Source organism: Mycteria americana, chromosome 7 (genome assembly GCF_035582795.1).
Source record: "Mycteria americana isolate JAX WOST 10 ecotype Jacksonville Zoo and Gardens chromosome 7, USCA_MyAme_1.0, whole genome shotgun sequence".
Lineage (NCBI taxonomy): Eukaryota > Metazoa > Chordata > Aves > Ciconiiformes > Ciconiidae > Mycteria > Mycteria americana.
Window position 1 is genome coordinate 41390045 of NC_134371.1, and position 20838 is coordinate 41410882.

General features: G+C 43.6%; 1 protein-coding gene across 4 annotated transcripts in view; it reads left to right on the forward strand.

Annotated features, from left to right (window-relative positions):
- The window catches only part of DNM3 (dynamin 3), a 181622-nt gene that overhangs the window by 160290 nt on the left and 494 nt on the right, over positions 1–20838 (forward strand). The window contains exons 18-20 of one of the 4 annotated variants that reach the window (XM_075508050.1): positions 646–872; positions 1527–1763; positions 15339–20554. In XM_075508050.1, coding sequence (XP_075364165.1) covers positions 646–872; positions 1527–1763; positions 15339–15408 — 534 coding nt within the window. In that variant the 3' untranslated portion in view covers positions 15409–20554. Of the gene's footprint in view, positions 1–645; positions 873–1526; positions 1764–15338; positions 20555–20838 lie in introns of those variants that run through there. The other 3 variants (XM_075508051.1, XM_075508052.1, XM_075508053.1) reach the window with 3 other exon arrangements.

Below are 20838 nucleotides of genomic sequence, written 5' to 3' on the forward strand. Positions count from 1 at the left end.
TTCCCATTCCCAGGGGAATTTAGTATCTGATGGTATTGCTAATGGCTGCCATTTATGTCTCAGCCCTTTAGAATTGGACCAAAATGCCAGCTGACTCCTGGGAGCTGTTGGGAAGCCTGTTTGAAATGAACTGTAAACATAGGTATCACCTTAGAGACACTGACCACTGTTTCCAACCATGTCCAATGTTTCAAAGACAGACACAAAAAAAGGCCACAGTGCAGTGGAGCGACTGCACAAAACCATCTTATCCTCACATGTGAATTGTCTCAGAATGTGGCTTCGTAATTGCATTAAGCCCATCTGTGTGCAGGCAGCTGCTAAAAGGTCCAGTCTATCCTTTTCCAGCTGCTCTGCCCAGCTGCATGTGCCAGCCTTTCCTTGGGCCATGGCTACACCTCAGGCTGCTGCACTGTCAGCTCAATCTGAGTTCAGCATTTTTTAGTCCCTGATATGACATAACAAAAACTGCCTGACCAGTAGAATTGATGTAAATAAAGTAGTAGGAGAAACATTAAAGTTAGATATGTCTGTCTCCTGGTTCTGTGGATCTCACGCTGTATTTGCTCAGTATTGTATTTTCAATAGGGGGTTTTTTGTTTGTTTATTTGTTTGGTGGTTTTTTTTTTTTTTCTGATGAAATAGGTAAAAGAATTTATCAACGCAGAGCTCCTGGCTCACTTGTATTCTTCTGAGGACCAAAACACTCTAATGGAGGAGTCGGCTGAACAGGCACAGAGGCGAGATGAAATGCTCCGCATGTACCAAGCACTAAAGGAAGCCCTAGCAATCATTGGCGATATTAGCACTAGCACTGTCTCAACCCCTGCACCCCCTCCTGTAGATGACTCTTGGCTTCAGCAGGCCCGCAGGTAGGAGATCCTCAAATCTGTATTGCAGTTACATTCAGGACAGACAGATATTGTCAGCATCAGCAGCTCCCTCCCTACCTGTCTTTTTGGGCAGGTACTCCTCCAGGTCTTTAATGACATTTGTGAGGGAAATCAGAACATTTTCCCACATATACATGTTCTATGGATATGTATGTGAACACCAGACAGGATATTTGCCTTGTAGAAGACCATTCAGTGGATTTATAGCTTGTCTGATGCTTCAGATAGCAGCCACTTCTGTCACCCCAATTATGTATCCACATGGCCTCTTCTTGCAAGCTCTTACAAGACTTCAGCATGTCAGGCTCCATGTCCTAGAAAATCCACTTAACAGAACATAATTAGAACTCTTAATATTAAAATCCATTAGATTTACCTCTTTGATTGTGTGTTTATTTCTGACTATCGTTAAGGCATTCTGTCTGTGGGAAGGGTAGGTGTGAGACTTAAATATGTGATGCTCTAACACTGAAAACAAAGGAAAATGCCAAGAAAAAAAAATTGCCATAGGCATAAAAAAGTGTTTAATTTCTGTTTAAAAATTAAAAAAATAAAAACAAATTAAAAAAAAAAAAACCAAAAAACCAAAACCCCCACCTTACTGAACTTCTTAAATCTCTGATATTTCACTAGATCACCTCCTCCAAGTCCCTCAACTCAGAGGAGGCCTACATTAAACAATCCCCCAACCAGACCTTTATCTGGCCGAGGACCCGCTCCTGCAATCCCATCTCCAGGCCCTCAGTCCGGGGCTCCCCCGGTCCCGTTCCGCCCAGGACCACTGCCTCCATTTCCAAGTGGTGGTGAAGCCCTTGGAGGACCTCCCCAGGTTCCCTCTCGGCCGACCCGGGCTCCTCCCAGCGTCCCAAGGTAAGATGTCTAATCTTCCTGGTGGTAGGCATGGTTCTCTCCCTTTAGCATAACAGACAGATTCTGCACTGTGTCAGAAAGTCAAGCACCATTGTTGAATAAGTCTTGTAACAAAGCAAAATTGGGCATTCCCTGCAGAGAGTCAAAGGCGTTTTGAGGAACCAATTTTTAGCACAAATATGACTTTTTGAAAAGATAGAAAGTTTTTTCATGGAAAAAAATAAATTCCAGTCAGTCAATTTGAAGACACCAGATTTTCTTACATTAAGAACCCCTGTTTTGGTTGTGTTGCACCCATGTAGGGGTTCACAGAGAGAGAGGTCATCTAACCCGTTCACCAGAAGAGGGGCAGGGCTACAACTCCTCACTTCTGCCATTCTGAGTCCTCACCGGAGGAATTAATAGCTCTTCCAGGAGAGAACAAGAGCAATCCTCGTAGAACCAATGGGACAAACTGATAGGAGTCTGATTCTTATTCCACAAGGCGAGTAATTTACAGCCAGTTGAAAACAGTCCATAGTTGTCTAACAGTGTAGATCATATGGTACAAAACAATTACTTAAGGAACAGGATTTTCATCACCACATTTCCTTTACTTCCCAGGGCTTTGCATTTATCAGTTTTTAAAGTAGGTTTGCATATTTTATAATTTTGTGTGGCATTAACTGCTTTTTTATATAAGTTATATGAATAAAATGTCCTTAATATTTATTTTCACAATGACATAATACATGTAATCACTATATATATATATATATATATATATATGAGAAAGCCTCTGATTCCAAGGGCTTCGGTAACTTTCTAAATTATGAGAGGCACGGGCAGATTAGGCAATGTTGGAACAAAGGGGTTTCTCAATTTTTAATAAATTAACTGTTACATTAAAATTAGTCACAGTTTGCAAAAAAATGCTAGTTAAATAGAAAAAAAAAAAGAAAATGGGTACATTTTCAATTTTAGAAATGGTAACTGAGAAGAGAACCTTTGGAGAAAAACTTTCTTTTAAATAGGTGAGATCTGTTGTAGTTGTCAGTAACTTAAATTTGAGGCTCAGTGTTTCTAATATAATTACCCTTTATAATATGAAGAATAAATAAATGAGGTATATCACAGGAATGAAGTATTTTTTATATATTTGCTATGAAAAGGGCATTGTCGCATCAGTGCCCAACCATGAAATGCACTCTTTCATCTTAGTGGATATCCCGTAGCTTTACAGTAGGACCGCTGGGGAGAAACCTTTAGAATTGTCTTTCTGGGTACTAAACCTTGTGCTGAAAGGGAAGAAGTCCAAGCAGGGTCCTCTCATTGGGAGAGCCTGGGACTGAGCTGAAGGGCACTGGCCCCAGTGTTTGCCCTGTGCCATCAGAGGATAAACCACATACTAGATACAGAAATGAGGTCCAGTGTTTTGTCAGTTGTACTACTGGAGAGAACCATAGCTCCCTGGCATCTCTCACCTTGCCTTTCAAATGAGCATGTCTCCTTTGTCCTGCCTGGCTGTGATTTTGCATGAACATTGCTTTCCTGAGGTAGCTTGCCAAGAGCATGTCTGATGATAATCTTTTTGATGCTAAAGTGATGGAGAGCAGAAAGGAATTTTCTAGCGCACAAAAGACACTTGGGTAAGCAGCTTGCGAACAACTCAGTCTGTGACTGCCGCTGGTGGCATGCAAAGCAGTGGCTGATAAAGGAGGTCAGTGTTTTTAAAATGCTGTAGCTGGATATATAATTGAATGTACGACTGCCTGACATTTTTGTGGAAAAAATATCTGCAATACACATCTTCTGGACTGGATCCTAGTTCTCTTTTTTAGAGCTATGAAAGCCTCAGACATAAAAAAATCTCAGCTGCTTAAGAATGAAGGAAGGGTTTGCCATTTTGCTGAAACTTCAGGTTTCTCCTGCTGACTAAACTCCAAGAGAGGAAATCCCAGGGAAGGGGCTGCAGGGGAAATCACCTGAGGGGGACAGTGTGGCCGGCTCCTGCGCCTATTAAAAGTTTCTTTTGAGCCCTGGAATTTCTGCTACGCTTGGTCTGGTTTTAATAACAGCCTTTGCAGGATCATAGGAAATTGACTCAGAAAATGGGTCTGAGATATTAAAAGGGGGAAAAAAAAGTTTTGAGGAAGAGTTCTTGTGGAAACTTGAGCTTTCTCTGTGACTTATTTGTTAACCGGGGCTCTGTGCTCTGACTGCTCTACCACCATTTTCTGCAATGATTCCTTGAAGTGTCAGGATCTCTCATATCTAGGGAAATAGTTTAGCTTCCTGAGAAGAAAGTTGTATTTTTAAAGTTCATCTGGCTTTCCAAAGGAGCTTTTTGTTGCAGCCCCTGTCACTGTGATGTGGAGCTGAAAATCCTGATATGCTGAAGAAATATAAGCTTTCTATTTTCTCCTGTTCTGTCTTAAGATAAAAAGATCGTTTTCAGGGGTAAGACCTGGACCGTCCTTTTCCAACAAGCGCCTGAGCACACGTTTGGTTTGGAGAACTGGCCACCTTATAGTGAGACACAAGCCTTGCCTTTAAAAAAATCCCTGTTTTCCTCAACTTTATTAGCATTTAATCACAGGAATTGTACAGAAATGGTGCGCTCTCGGCATTTTCTCACTGTTCCTTGCTTACTGTACAGGGAAAGGAAAAGGGTTAGGGGAGCAGGAAATAATTTTCTTCCTTGCTTTGCTCTGATTCTAAAGCTGGTTTGGGTTATGTGCTCTGAATATTTCTATAAGGAAATAGAAACTATTTGCATGATACATGCCTCTTTTAATTAATCCCACTTGAGGTGGGTGGATCTCTCCCAGCAAAGCCTGGCTTTAAAGGGCTTGATGCCAAAGCATATATGATTTGTGAAATATTCCCCACTGCCAGAATTTAGATTATTCCGTCTCTCTCTTAAAAGACTGCAGTAGTATTTTGAAAGAAAATGCAGCTGTGCGCTTGCTTTGGTAAGATGGCTTTAAGCAGGCACTAGAGCCACTTCAGCTTACCATGATGTGTGTTTGCCTGCCTGTTTAGAAAGCCTGATCTTGACCAATTTTAGTTCTACTGTGGATTCTTTGATTTATGGCTTTTAAATGTCCCAAATGGGAATCTCAGCTTTGCCACAAGGAAAACAATTGAATTGGAAATGTTTTTCTCCTGGCAGCAGAGCCCATGGTGTTAATGGGGGTGGGAGGGTGCTCCCCTTTTCTCTCTGTGTCCTGCTCTGCAGTGCTACTGTGGATTCATGAAGGTTTTCCCAGTGAAGCACTGGAGATCATTACTCACTTTGCCATTAAAACATACGTGACCCTGCGTGATGTGGAACCCTGGGACCTGGTTAAACAGGGGTCTTGAAGGGCAGGACCATCACTCAAGCAGGCAGGAACATAAATGCTCTCGAGCACGTGTGTGTCACCCTCAGGCATGCTGTTGCTCAGTCCTTGGGGGCTGAGGATGGTCTTTATATGCAAGACAAGCAGTGGGGAGAGAATTCATGTCATGCTGTTCATGAACAGTCCCATACTCTCCCTACCACCTCTTTCAGCTGTCTCCCTACAATTTACTTCAACCCACAGCCAGCCAGCATGGAAGAGGTGATGGCTGCTATGCAGCTACGTTTTATTATGCCACGGAGGCTAATTACATGACCTGTTGTGTTTGTAACTAATCTATGTTGTAAGCCATCATTACATATTTCTGCCAACCCGGCACAAAAAGGTACTTATACTTGACAGTAATTACAGTTAGAAAATTCCAGACAAAGCCAGAAGCACTGCAGAAAGCATCACTGCCTGACGTTTCCTGGTCCGCAGGCTCTATACTCAGCTCTTTGACTGCCAAATATCAACCATGAAGTAAGTTTTCTGTGATGGATTTTTACGGATTAGAGTTCTCTGGAAAGATTTAATGTAATGTCTAACTCTGTGCATTGAATGATAAGGGGATCCCTTGGAAAAATTGCACGTGATCCTCTGATTAAAATCTGTCATAGTGCATAGGCATATAAGGCCAGAAGGGTTATCCTGCCTTAGCCTGGGAATCTCCTCTCTTCTGAAAGTTTGACCTTGCAGCGTTAAAAGCTTACTACTATATTTTTTTAATGGAATATAAATAATAATCAAATAACTATTGCATCAAACTCTTCTGGCAGGATGAGTAAGTGCCCACCTTAAAGCATTTGCATGCTGAGTTGGATGATCTCAATCTGAACACCCAAGTAGAAGAGCACAGCTCCATCCAACAGTAGCATCCATTTGTCCTCTTTGAATGGATCTTCAGTGAAGGTTATATTCAAAAAGTGTAATCAGCAATTAGGAGTGTTTCATGCAAGCAAAGAGACAAGAGTGTTATCTGGAGAGATTTCAAACTCCTGCTGAATTTAAGGGGAAAAAGAAAGCCAAAGAATAACTAATTTAATTCTGCATTTCATGTCTGTGATCAAAAGAATATAAAGCTACATGAATGATGCAAAGCCAGAGCCCATCACAGGAGGGGATACTGCTCTTCCATAGTCAATGTTTCCAATTCTGCCTGTCCAAGGACCCCAAAATCACAAGACTTATGAGAATATCAGTTATTCTTTCTGTGATTTCTGCTCTGGGGGAAGACACCCCTGCATAATTTGTTACCAGTCTAATTTACATTTCTTGTTGTAATGCACACCCAGTAATATGCTCCTTTTACTGCTGGCTGCTATGAGCAGGAGACTCCATTTATTTTCCCATATCTCTTAGAAAGGAGCTCTGCTTTTTCCCCTCCTCCACTGGCTCCTTCATCACTATTTTGTTTTCTCTTTTTTCTGCCCTTCCCTTGTTGTCCCTTTCTTGACCATCCTGTTTGCTTCCTCTTTCACCTTCTCCCTTCACTTGGTTTCCTGCCCGGTACATTTGTCTCCCTTCCCCACATATTCCCTCCTTTCCTTCTCACTGTCTTGTCTTGGTTTCTTTCCAACTTATCCCTTCCCTGGCACCTTTGTCAATCTGTCTCCTGTTCCTTGCATTTCTGTCATCTTTTAAAGTTTTTCATCCAGTTTTCAAACCATAAAATGCAATATTTGGCAATCTTTCCTAACAGCAGCCTGGTGTCAGTGGCTGTGACAACCATTAGAAACACTAGCTACACTACTTAGTGTAGCCATACTGCCATGTGCAAAAACAGTTGAGGAATACTGGTCGTCTTACCTGGGGTCATCTTGCAGCTTCAGACCTAATAGAAGCAATGAAAGAAGTAGCATTCTGACAGAGGATAAATATCGGTGGGATCGGACAGAAAGCAGGTCACAGCAGGTTTTAAAAACACGTAAAAAATCACAATACAACTCCTCTTGTGGTTTCATTATAATTTTGCAATACCGATCTTACAAGAAATTTGGAGCGGCATTTGCACAGAACTGATTCTTCAGCTGCCTGAACTGTAATACCGTGAGAGATACAGGAAGGTTTCAACTTCTGCTCCAGGACTTCACTGATTGCTGCCCCAAAGAGGATGGCTTTCTTCTAGACTAGCAATAGGATTTTGTTCACCACCTTCCTTCATATACCTCTCCTCCAGATGACTGTCCTGAAGATCAAGTAAAGCAAAGTTCATGGGATGTCAGACATTGCAGCCTAGGTACTGTATCTGCTGCCACTGACTCCAACTCCCATTAGCATCTCCTTTCATCAGCCAGAGGCAGGCTCTCCGCTTCATATCTTCAGTGGTCTAGGAATTTTCCAAAGGGCAATACGCTATGACAGTTGAACAAATGTAGTTGAAGAGTCACTCGTTCTACATGGAGTTTAGGTTTGTTCTTATTTATTGTATCGCAGGTAGTTTTGATCGTGTTTAGTATTGTTCCTGAGCTACTTGCTCCTGCCTTATTCAATAAAAATTTTTTTTAAAATGAGGTGAACTAGGAGAGATCCATTTGATTGGGACTGTTGCAAGTTACTTTCAAAGTTCAGCAAAGTGGATCAGGCTGGGAAACGGCTCTTCATTACTCTTAGTGTAGACCAGCTCCATGTGATGGGGAAGGGTAAGTAAAAATGATGCAAGAGAGAGGAAGACAGAAAAAGAAGGAACCTGAAAAGAGTTGAAAGAAGTGATTCTGGGATAAAGATGATGTTGTGAGTGCAGTCCTCAAACACAGCTGAAGCCTGCTTTGGGAGTGTCAGCTGGTGAACTGAATGAATAAGTAATTTATTCGGTTAGGTATTTTCAGCAAAAGCTTTTTTTTTGTGCTTCCTTAGCCTTTTCTCTCTCAAGATACTGTTAGTAGAAGGAAGTGGTTTTTATTTTTAGCATCTCTCAACTTGAAAAAGGAAAGTAGAGTCAAACAATAGCAAATGTTGTTTGCCAGAAATACAGGAACCTGAAGATGTGTTTTGTCCCCAGTAGTTTAATAACAGTTGCTGTGAAGGCTCTGCAGGATTAGAGCAAGGGTGTTAAGCAGGAAATTTCTTGCCGTGTCTGAAAGAGTGGGCAGAATTAGCAGTGCATTTCTAGCCTTCCTTATGCTAGAAGAGAAAACGTGTGACAGAGAAAGCAGTGATGATTTGAACCTCCTGAACCTGCAGGCATCTTGAAAGGCTCTCCTTGAAACTCTCCTGTCCCCTGCAAGCTGTATTGGCTTGTTAGTGAATGAGAGCACTCAATGGCTACATTAACAACAGTGACACTGATAATCATGTTAGTTGTTGTTATAGACAAGAAGAGGTGCAACTCCAGCTGGAGGTGACAACCAGGATGTTTGCTCCCTTTCTTGCACCAAGGTAAGTAAAGAGGAGAGAGACAAAAAGGCAGAGTAAGGTCAAAGGTGAGTAGGAAGGAAGAACAGAGTGGGAAGAAATAGATATGGTGTTCAAAGACAGGGTACATGATTTGCATTGGTACTGAACAGTACAGCTAAACACAGACCAGTACACAAGACTTGAGCTACTGTGCAAAGATTAGATGTTCCTCCTGCTGATTTTGTGGCCCTTCTGTTGTGATCTTCTGCTGCGGACAGAGGAAGGTAGAGCAGCATTCTGAATGTACCACTCAACACTCCTAACTCTCTTCTTCCATGGGCAGTTTTGATAATCTTCACCATCCTGACCTAGGGTTTCTGAAGGGTTGGGACAGTCCTCCACTAATCTGTTGCACGCTTGCTTACTTGACATGTTCCCTGCTGAAGGGCAAACAAGAACACACAGTTAGTTAAGAATAATAGTCTTTCTTGGTTGCTCCATTGAATTAATTTTTTTGTTTATTCAAGCTGAGTTTTCCATATGACGCATTAATTCCCTGAAATGACTAATCTGAAAATGGAACACCCACATAAACATACAAACATATTTGTGTGTGTGTGATAGACGTTAATTTATGATGGTCATATAGAAAATGTGGCTTGAGTTGCAAATAATAAATTAATCTAGTGGAACATCTTTGCCTCTGAAAGGAGTATCCGTATTAAGTTGAATCACGCACAGTGGAACCTCAGTAACCCTAATGCTTTGGAACAGTATTGAATTAATGGAGATTTATATTGCTGCACTGTAGTGATGGCTAGTGGAACACACATTGTTCCCATTCACTCTTACTTTTTTGTTTCTTTCACTTAAAAGAAATAGGCATCAGATAAAACAGCATGATCTAACAACTTCAACTTGCTTACACTTAACACAAAACTTCTTCCACTGACAGAATATTGTGCAGCTGGATCATTTGAAATAGTGAGGTTCAGCTATACGTATAGCTGTGCAAGTATCTGGCTGTACAGTCGCAGCATGCCTTCTATGCATTTGTGGCGCCTGATACATGTGTGTTCAGCTGGAGAGCTACTTCAGAACTGGCATGCATCCTCAAACACTCTGCTGTGCGCCTCAGTACTTCTGTTCCTGACTTGTCCTCCGATAGCAATCCTATGGGCGTGCTAACTAGAGACATTTCATGTCTGACAAAACGACATTTTTCAGTACAGAAACAAATCTGAGAAATTTTTACTCTCTTGGACCATTACGCTAGGGTAAGGGACCACCTCAGACGGATATTCCCCAGCTACTTTTTCCTTTCATCACCGCTGAGTGCCGGTTCTCATTTCTCCCATAATCATCATCTCCTCCCAATTCTTGTCTGTGATTCCTGCTTTACTCCTCTTACTCTCATAATCCTTTTTCTGCTTTTCCTACTTTCTTACAACCTGTGTCACTAGTATCAAGTGCCTTTCCTCCTCTTGGTTTTCCCACTTCCACTCAAGATCCTTTCTCCTGAGTTGATGTTTGGGAGACTCTGCAGTAGCCATGCTGCATCTGCTGTAGGCCAGCGTTTTAAGTATACATAGACTGTAGACTAACTAATCAGGCCTACAAACCACGTCTTGCCTCTGTTCTTCAGCTATGATGGCTACAGTAGTTTTACTTCTGGTTTGGATTTTCTTCCAAATCCAGAGGCTGTTGGAGGTCGAGAGGTACCATTTAAAAGTTAGATAGGTTGATACAAGAACCAGGAAAAGTAGAGGCTAAGCTCTGTGGGTCTCTCAGGATCTTACTGAAACAGAGATAACCATATAAAAATAAAAGAAGTCACAGCATTATAACTATCCCAAGAACAAGCTACTTAATCTCTCTAAATAATCATCCAAATGAGAAACTATATTTATTCCTCACCTGAAGTAAGTCACTCTTTTATCCTCTTATTGTATGCCTCACATCCAGATTTGTATTGTCACCTAAAATAAAATTTGCCTGCAGTCAGACTTAAAGGTGCTTAGAGATTTTGTTTAAATATTTTCTCATTAAATGCTGCAAAGATGATGTCACATATCAGGGTACTCCGAGAGGGCTGCATTATAGGGAAACCAAGATCATAGAAAAGGGAGAAAATAATGGACTTTTGTTTACAATTTCAGATCTGTAGGATATGTCGTAAAATATAGTTATGTGTATGCCTTCTGCAAGTGTTCTCTGGTGGTCACAAGCAAACAAGAATGTAAAATGTAAGTGGAAATGAAAGCCTTTTATTTAGATGTACATTAGCTGTGCTCTGAGAAGAGAAGCCATCTTCTTCAAGCAGGGCCTCCCATGGTAATTACAGCCATGATTTACTAAAAGCCTATTTTGTGGCCTCTGTGTGGGGAGCAATAGCACTTCTCAAAAGGCAAATTCTTGAAGAGCTCCCATATGTTTCTGAACGAATTTTCAGTCTAGACTTGCTTTATTTGGTTTCTTTTGCTGTGCATTTGCCTAGCTAAACCTTTTAGGAGTTCTTTTAAAACTGGAAAAATGGGGTGTGCTGCTTAGGTTAAAAATAAATGTAAAACTTTTCCTTTTTTAAAAAGTTTTTGCATGGGAGTAAGAGTTATCCTCCATTCAAAACCCCACTGAGCTCTTCAAAGGAGGAGTCTCTGCAGCAACATCAGGGAGTTATTAAATACATACTTAGTCCACAATTTTCATTGGTAAATTCTTTATGTCTGCTTAATGTGTGCTAGTTAGAAGAACTGATTCTTTCTGCAGACTCGTTTACTCAACCCTGGGGACCTATGATCCCCTGCCCCTTTAGCACTAACTTTTACAAACACTGTTTCCCTTTTTTTTTTTTTTTAAAAAAAAAAAAAACAAAAAAAACCAAAAAAAAACCAACCAAACCCCAAAACCACAACAGACTGAGCAGCCCGTTAAAGGGGCCAGGCAGTGGGACTCGGCCCCAAAACCTGAAAACCCAGCTGAAATGTGAAATGTTGGAGACAATAACCAAATTAGAATTACCGCAGCAGTGACATTTTTATAAGAAGGAGCTTTCTATGAATCAGGAGCCGCCTTTCGGGGCCTGGGAACAGCTCAGCACCGTGAACGCACCCCCGGGCTGTCGGAGTTGGTCCGATAACGCAGAGAAAACGCGGTCCACGCTGTCTCTACCGCTATCATCTTCTGGCCTCAGACTAAACATTTAGTTGGGCTTAGTCACATATTTACTCACTGACATGGCAGCTAGCGCGGAGCAGGGACCTGGGGGAGGTTGTTTTTCTGTGGTTTTCCCCTGCTCCTGTCCACAGGCAGGCTGGAGCTCCCCCTGCTGCTCTGCTCTCCAGGTTACTGCCCGTTTGCGCCGCATTACTCCACATTTGGAGGGTCTGGCAGCGCTCATTTGTATAACCTTTGCTCAGAAAGCGATCGTGCTGAAATCACGCTAGGCTTCCCTCAGACCTGTGTTTTTCAGAGGTGCCCAGAACAGAGAGGAAGGTGGGACTACACTTGCAAGGAGCAGCGCATCGCTGGTTGCCAGCTCTGTTATCTCAAGGTGGTGGTTTGGGTGCCCGGGCCCCTGCACCCCTCCATCCTGGGAAGCACTTGCACTTCCAGCCACTGCTCCAGGCGTAAAGGAGGGAGAGAGGCAAGAGACCTGGAGGTTGGCCTCTCCTCCTGACTTTGGGGATGAGATTGCTTTTAGGGGGAAAAAAAGGTCTGAATCCTACTCCCAGTGTAAAAATTGTCACGTAATGACTTGTCACCTTGACAGGGAAATCTAGTGACAGGCAATTTCTGGGCTTGTCCTTTCCCTCACTTTGACTTGAGCTTTGGCTCGTGCCAGTGTTTACTGTGTGCCGGTGGCTAACAAAGCCGAGCTCTCTTCCCCGAGCTGAACCCCTGCCCTGTGCTCTGCCCGTGCTTGGGACCATGTCCCCTTTTCCTGCGTTACCGGCATGGGGAACCAGAGACTGCCCAGGAGACTGTCAGCAGGAGGACTAGAGATGAATGGTGCTTTTGTAGGTCTTTTCCCAAGTGCTGCCCTTTGCCAAACATCTGCCAATCCTCTGGAAGGCACCTCTGATTTCCAGGGTGCAGCTCCCACTCCCCTAGTCATGGTGCATGGGGCAAGGAAGCCCTGTGCAACTGCATGGGAGTAGGGCAGCACCATCACAAGGGCAGAGGAGAGGGGCTGGAGCTAAGGAGAGGTCTGCCTGTTCCTCATTTACATCTTTGCCCATACTCGTTGGGAAGATCCGCACAAGGGTATGTATGCAGAGCATCCCAGATACACGCGTGTGTCTCTACCGGGAGATATTCTTAGTGGGAATTGGTGGGGCAGAGCTTGGGCTGAGCGGTCCCCTCGCTGAGCAGACCTGCCTGTCGGGCAGTGCCGCAGGGAGAACAAGGCTGGCGTGGCTCTGCCCGCTGCATGTGGGGCGAGGGGAGAGGCTGCAGCGTGGCACTGCGCCCCAGGCCCCCGCAGTGGCAGCAGCTCTTTGTCAGAGAAGGCCCCCTTTGGGGTATCAGCTTCTCCTTGACATGGTACTCTGGAGTGGAAACGAGAGCCTGCTGGGGGACTTTTCTGTTCAGGTCTGGCTTGGGCTTGAATGAAAATTCAAAATAATGGTCAGGGTGCAATAGCAGCTCGGGTTCAAGGAGGAAATGGGGCTCAGACCTGATCTTGGTTCAGGTTTGGTTTGACTGATTATATCCAGGAAATCCTCCCACTGTGCTCTCCAGTTTCTGATCCTGCTAGGCTAAATAGCAATTTGACTAAATTACATTATTTGAATCCAGTGTGTTGCATTCAACCTGGTATTAAAATGCATGCTTGGGCTTGTATCTTTTAAATTTGATATGAAGACAGCTGTATGCATTTTCCCTTGTTTGTAAATTGTATACACATGATACGATGTTTTCAGTAAGCGCTAAACAATGCAATGTGAGGCATTTCAACAAAGGAATAATTTAATGCAACCCAGCAGAAATGCAGAGCCTTAGAAGTGGTTCTTTATGAAACTACAAATTTTGGAAATGGGTCCAGAAGACCTACACTGGAGCAACACAAGAAACAATAGTTAACAGAGTAACATTTTTTTCTGTAAGAAAAATACACCATGAAGAAATTACATTTTGACTATTTTTTAGCTTGTTGATTTACTTGGACGCTTTAGTTGGCATATTTTGTATTTGTTGCATGTTAGGGATTAAAATTCTCATTTCTTCACCAAAAGAGAATATTGTCGTACAAGATGCACTTTGAGCCAAGCAAGGCTTTTTTTGTCAAGTGTAAATTTGTCTCATATATTATGTTCCAGTTCAAAGAAAATTAACACATTGTTACATTCTTTTCATCTTCTATTTAGCTTTAACAGAATGAGACACGTTTCCTTTGTAATCTCCTTCAGAGAAAGGAACTGTTCGTACTTTCACAGGTGGAGGACAGCGTTAGAGAGGGCTGTACAGTTTGTCTTGGCCATTAAAGAAGTCTGCTGAAGCTGGATGGGAACTGAAGAGCCCTCGGCTCCCCACCTTGTTCAGACCCTGGGTTCATGCGCTCTCATGGTGATCTGGGCTGGATTAAGGAATAAAGAGAGCACTGGTACTTCCCGTTAAAGAAAACGGGGAGCAAAAACACTGTGTAAGAGATGGAATAACTACAGCAACAAAGCCCTGCTGGAGGGTGCTGAAGAGCTAGCTAAGGGAGCAGGCTGGCTGTGAGGCACAGTCTTTTAGGTATATTTACACAGCACACAGCAGTTCTAGGCAGAACTGTCTGAGCTAGTGCAGGTGCCGGAGCCCAAACAGGTATTGTCATCTCAGATTCTGCACAGGCTTTGCTCAGCAGTGGGGTATTTTAGCCCAGGTAGAATGCAGCATTAACAAAATACTCTTTGTAACTAAGCTGATGGAGTTATCTCCACACAGCACTGATATGAGCCATGTACCCTCAATACACACAAAAATGTAAAAGGCAATTACATAGCTACCAGAGAGAACCTGTCTACAACTCCAGCAGAGTTGGTGTGTCATCCTTGGATGAAGTGAGGGAGGGGAAGGTCTCAGCCTGGACTATCCCTGCTCAGCCTGGACTGCAGGTGGAATGTACTTGAGGATTGTACTGCTGCTAACTCTTGCACTGTGGTCTCTTATCAGATGATGATGCAGTCCAAATTGAAGTGCAAGGGTTTGCAGTACACTGGAGCCTGCGCTGAATCAGCCACTTGAAACAGGAATAAAGACCCATAAGCCTTCCCCAAAAATCTGGGACTCCCTTAGCAGTTATTGAAGTTGATAGAGGAACGCATTAGTGGTGAACAAATGAATCCTGAAGCTATAGCCACGGCTAGCATTTGCATAACCAGCCATTGATATAAAGCTTGAAATTTGTGCCTCAAGTTCAGGCACATTGGCATGGCTCCAGTTGGCCTAACTGCGCAAGAAGCTGCAGGTTTTTCTGCTTCTGCAAACAGCAGATGAAGTCACTGCAGGCTGTCTTCCCGAATCCAGCTGGCCACTCTGAAACGTGCCTGTAAGTCTGCTCTGTGGCTGTCCAGGCTGGGAGTGACCCCTGAGAAAACAGGAATAATGATCCTCCCCTGATGGTTTCCGTGGCATGGGAAGGTAACTATGTTTGGAGAATACCCAGGCTGCAGACCAGAGAGAAGAGCTGTCCCATACGTGAGAGCTAAAGCACGGTATGCATGTGGCAAACCCATCACTTTCTTCCCTGTTGTGGATGCTTAGGGCTGTCATGCCTCAGTGTACACGGAAATAAGATTGTTGTGTTCATGTGCATGTTCACATAGCGACAGCAAGAGGTGCCAGGTTCGCTCTCAGTGTTTGTGCTTACTGTTTCTTCTCTCTTTCTCTCTAGTCGAAGACCACCCCCTTCACCTACTCGGCCCACTGTAATTCGTCCGTTAGATTCATCCCTGTTAGACTAAAAGAAGTTTCTGGCATGTCATTCATTGTTAACCAAATATGTGGAAGCAAATTGCTTGATAACTGTTGCAATAACCAATGTATAGTCGCATGTATGGACATCTATAGGCAAGTAACCAATTTTACTGATATACTCTCTGTCCATTCTGCATTGTTTATGAGGTCTTAAATGTTTTGGGAAGGTCTGTGCTGCCTTGACTTTTCCTTTTGCGATAGCTGATGTTAGCTAACTTACTGACACGTGTCTTCACGCAGGCAACTGTGCTCGCAGTCCTGTACAGTCAATGGAGGGCTTGACTTTGTGTTTGTGCACGTGTTGATTTGATCTGCTTCCTTTTTTCCTCTTACCTGAAATGAATCTTGATTTTATTTGTACCTTTCAGGTTTTCTGTCATTTGGAATTACACAGTTATGCCCATTTTCTTTTTGAATGGCTAAACTGGGCAGAGAAAAACAATGTGGTTTCTTATCAAGCTCTTCTGAAGGCCCCATGCTTCCATGTCTCTCTTGCAAGAAGCTTGCTGGATGGCTGCTTCTCCTATAATTTCTCCTTATCCAAAGTCTAGTTTTTAAGGAATGTTGTTTAACAAGAAGGGTGTGTGTGAGAAAAAATGTGTTTTACTTCATTTCCACATTGGCAGCTGACATGCAGAGTTGGTTGGGTGGTTGGTAAGAACCAGGCTGTGGTGCCCCAGCTTGCAAGACTCAGTGTGGACCCATCTCACCCTGCAGCAAGGATGTGAAAGGGGGGTTTCAAGAGCCAGTACATGACAGACCAGCGTGTGCCAGCTCGCTTTGTCCTGTGCTAGTGCTTGCTCACATTAGTACTCCCACTGAACTCATGGGAAGCCTTGGCAGTATGTGAGTGCATGTAATACATATAACTGTACTGCGCGGCAAGATCCAGAGAACTGAGCGTTGCTTTTGGTTATTTTGTGAAACAGAAGGAGATATAGATACGGTTACAGATATATGCACAGCTGTAAATGGGCTACTGCTCTTCTGCCCACTGTGTGAGCCGATTGACAGAGCTATGGCCTAGATTTGCATCTGAGCTTTCCAAGTCCAGTTTGGATTTGAGATACTTGCTCATGCCAGTCGATAAAGTTCCACTATGCCTCCTATATAAAGATTTTCTCTTTGCATCACTTGAAGTCCTGCACTCTTCGGATTAGGGTTGCCTTATCCAACTAGGTACTGAGGAGTGCTCAGCTGTGCATCCTGGCAATGGATTATTTTAGCAGATGTTCACTTGCAGAGGCCCTCTCTGCCTGTTGTTTTGCACGTTATATATTAATGCGTTATAAAAACCTTTTGTCCTTCACTTCAAACACTTTGGGTCAGTGTCACCCTTATAGCTTAAAACTTACTGAGTTAACAGAATTAAACTAGAGATGAATTTGGCCTTGTTTCTTCAGAAAATATTAATTGCTGTTATTACAATTATGGTTACAGATCCCTAGGCAAAGCAACTGGTGGTTTCAAAGGCCCCCAGTATAATCAGTCTAATAAATTTATTTATTGAGACTGCATGTAGGGCTCCAGTGTGCTGTAGCCCCATGGTTAGGAAGAATCCAATCAAAAAGCCACAACAAATGGGGATTTAATCTATTTAGTATTCCCAGACTGCTGATTAGTTGTGCTCACCACTGAAGCAAATTGTGTTTCAGCTTGCATAAGAGAGACGAGCTTGGGAAAGCATCATGATTTGTATGTTAGCTTAACTTTAATTTCCTGTCAACCTCATACTTGTGACACACACCTGGGGGAGTCTAGAGGTCAACATCTGAAGCATAGTGAAGATGGAGTTTGTCAGAGCACCGGCATCTTGGTGATCACAGAAGACTGCTTAAGTGCCTGGTGTTTGGAGAACAGGCCCAGATCTCCAACACCAAGTGCACAGAATCAGCTTTCAAGGAAAAAAAAAGGTTGCAAACTCAACTACAGTCATATTGATTTTTACTACAAAAAAAGAAAACATATTTTGACAATTTTTCTTGTGTTCTACACAGTTTTGCACTGTGTAGCACACTCTGCTGTAACATGCAATGCATCTATTAGACTTATTTTTATAAATGGCTGTAGTAGTCTATGCTGTTGCCTAGCCAGCAAACCTGTATATAGTTTATCAGAACTCTGTTATTGACTGGCAGCTGCCTGCTGAGGGAAAGCCAGGCTTAGTGCCTCAGCCACAGAAAAGTCATTTTAACCCCAGATTTTGATATTTGTTCAGTGATATCGCAAGGCCATGGTCTGGGTTTATCCCCCCATACCCCAAGCACTTGACTTAGTTGTCCAAGGTCCCCTTTGTTCAGTGGAAAGAGGCAGCACCTCCAGAAGGTGATTCAGACCGGTGTGGCTGCATGGCAGACGAGGGTGGTAATGCCAGTAAGTTAGGAGCCTCAATTAGATGACATAGATCCTGGCCTAAAAACATGTTTTTAAATCCTCTGTACTTGAGACTCCTTAATTTACTTTAATGACTGTTTCTGTCAAGCATAAGGAAGTAGGTAGCACAGTTCAGCACTGTCCTTAACTCTGCCCTCCAAGAAATTTTATTTTTCAGCAGTAATCCTGAATTGTAAATGAAGCTCTCAAGGGTGGACTTACCCAAAAGAGGAGGAGGAAGAGGTAGTGAGTCGCCTGTGGCCCCACTGTCAGCACCATCTGGTTCTGCGCTCAATGTTGAAGTCGTGGGACACAGCTGCACAGCCCTCCCTTCCTCTGAATCCTCATTCAGATCACAGCTCAATCTGTCCCTGTGCCCTAAATGCAACACTTTCAGGTGTGCGGGTTAATAATTAACCTTGAGCACAGATCCAGTTTGATGATTTTACCTCTAACTTCTTGCATATACGCTTTTCAGAATAAACTACATAGAATTGTTTCTGGGAAAAATGCTAAATGCTTCCCAAGAAATTGCCACATCCAGCTGAGTAAGTACTGTCCTCCCAACCTCGGCCCGTTTCCTCCTGCTGTACAGTGTCTGGAATGGGTTGGTTTGTCCCGCTTGCTCCTGATGCTGGCGAGTCGTGTCTGTCCCGTCCCTTGTTCTCAGAGGAGCTGCCTTGGCAGCAACTCACTCCTGAAGGACAGCAGGACGAGCACCCTGTGGATCTGCTAGAGGGACTGGCTACCTCCGACTGACCACTGTCCCCTCTGCAGACACGCTTACACAGGGTGAGTTAAGCCCGAGCTCCCGTAGCCGAGAAGTGCGGGTTGCTCTCCCTTTCTTCGATTCCCTCTGGCAAAGCTCAGGAGATTGCCAGGGAGTAGTGGAGACGCCCGTTAAGCAACAGCAGGGTTTCTGATCTTATGTGAGGTGCGTAATTAGCTGGGTGATGTACATGGCTAAGTTTCAGGAGGGTGCTCATCTAGTACTGCATTTAGGCTAAACCTGGGTCTCTGCCTAGAGAATGTGTTCCACCTCACCTTGTCATGGCTGACCAACAGCTGAAGAGCTTGCGCATACCGTAAATAGCTCTCGGCCTTTAATCTCAAGGGATCTTGTGTTAGGATTAAAAAGGTTGTGTCAACGAAAAGGCTTATGTACATAGTTAATGTGTGTTTATTTTATTGCTGATCTTGTTGCACTTTCTGAGTAAGCCTCATAGAAGTAGATTATTTATTATATTAAAGGAGATACACTATAGGTTATGGCATCTCTTGTTAAAGCATAACATAGAAAATGTTATACTCTCTATCACAGACACCTACACTAAACAATGTGTATACAGTATATTGAGATTACTGGCTAGTTCTGTCTTTCTGTCTTAAAATAGTCCAAACCTCCTGAATTGAAAGCAGACCTATTTTGCACCTCTGACACCAGGGAGGCATCCAACCTCTTGGTGTGCTTATGGCACAGTTCTTCCCACTGTGGCATTGAACCTCCTCCCCAGGCTCTAGCAGAACAGCTCCCTTGTGTAAATGAATGTTACTCTGCCTGTCTTTCCTCTTGCTTTGTCTGCAGGCGAGCTGATACCGATGGCTCTTCCCGTCCAGACAGTCCTCCACTCTTGCTTGATATATGATTTGTCACGTCTTGCCGGCCGTTTGCTTTACTGCCTGTCTCTCTCCTTTTCCAGGATGGTGTAAATGATGACTTCTTTTTGTAAGAAGCAAACACTGAATTTCTTTCTGAATTTTGCTCTGTATGTTAATGCCCTACTTCATATGAGCCCAAACACCTGCCTTTGGTTTCATAATCTGTAAATGGTTCCTGGTGTTGACCTTTGAGCACAGCAAGTCAATTCCTGAAACCATGGTCATTACTGAGCATCACGTACACCTGCTGTAAAAATGTTATGCTGCATTTCTGAACCTGAAATAAACTGTAACTCTTGATGGGCTTTTATTATTACTTTCTGGATGTGCATGAGTGGTCTTCTGTCTCTCACACCATCATCTCAGCATGCTGCACACTGCCTCTGTTGGGGCTGCAGTGAGGATTTATCGGAGATGCGTGTTGCATTGACATCACTGGAGATGTCATTAAAAAGGGAGAAGGGGGGAAGTAACCCATGGGAAGCATTCAGCCTGCTGCCCTGCAAGGGGCCTGGAGTGCTGCAGAGATGTTTAGCTGGGAAATGGATGAATGTTTTTCAAGCCATACCTGGTATTCATTTCATTTCTGGGGAAAGCGTGTTTTGGGGAAGATTCAGAGCTGAGCAGAAGGCCAGGCAGAGTCCTCCAGAGCAGGAGCTGGAGTAAAACTGTGCATGTGTATGCGTTATGTCTGGAAGGGATTTCCCCCTGAAGTGGTTGTGTACGAATGTGCAGATGTCTTGATTACTCAATTCCTCCTTCAGACCAGTATGAGCCAAGTAACTGGCATACGTGCTTGGAGGAGATGGTCTGTATGGCACAACAAGCACAACAGCTTCCTATGGGAGAGGACATTTCTCACTGAGCACAGCAGTCACTACCTTGGTCCTCAGACAGGTTTTGGGAAAGGGGAGAGCAAAAGGTGGGATGAGCAAAGCAGCAAAGTCCCTGTTGTATTCACTTGCTTGCTGTAACGTTTGGAGATATTTTTTTTTAGTAGTCTTTAATGGCTATGCCTGAGGCAGCCTGTGCACTCCCCCTCAGTAAACAGCAGTGTCACACATGTCCCATCTGGCTGGACTAGGTTACATACCCCTGTACGAGTTTGGTTTCTGGCATGCTGGTCAGCGACACGTCAGTGCTGTATGCTGGGTAACAGGAGCAGCATCCGCTCTTCTCTAACCGCTGCACTGGGCCATCAGCTGCCAAGGGTCTCTCCTGCTAGGGTTGGCAGTAAATTCATGACACTGCTGTCGCCCATGTTTTTAACCTTTCCCAGCAACATCCTCTCCAGATGCCTCGATCCAGCCTATAGATCCATCTTGTTTGATCATTCTCAATTTCATCAGCATCTCACTTTAAAAAGGTCTACTCCAAGAACTGTG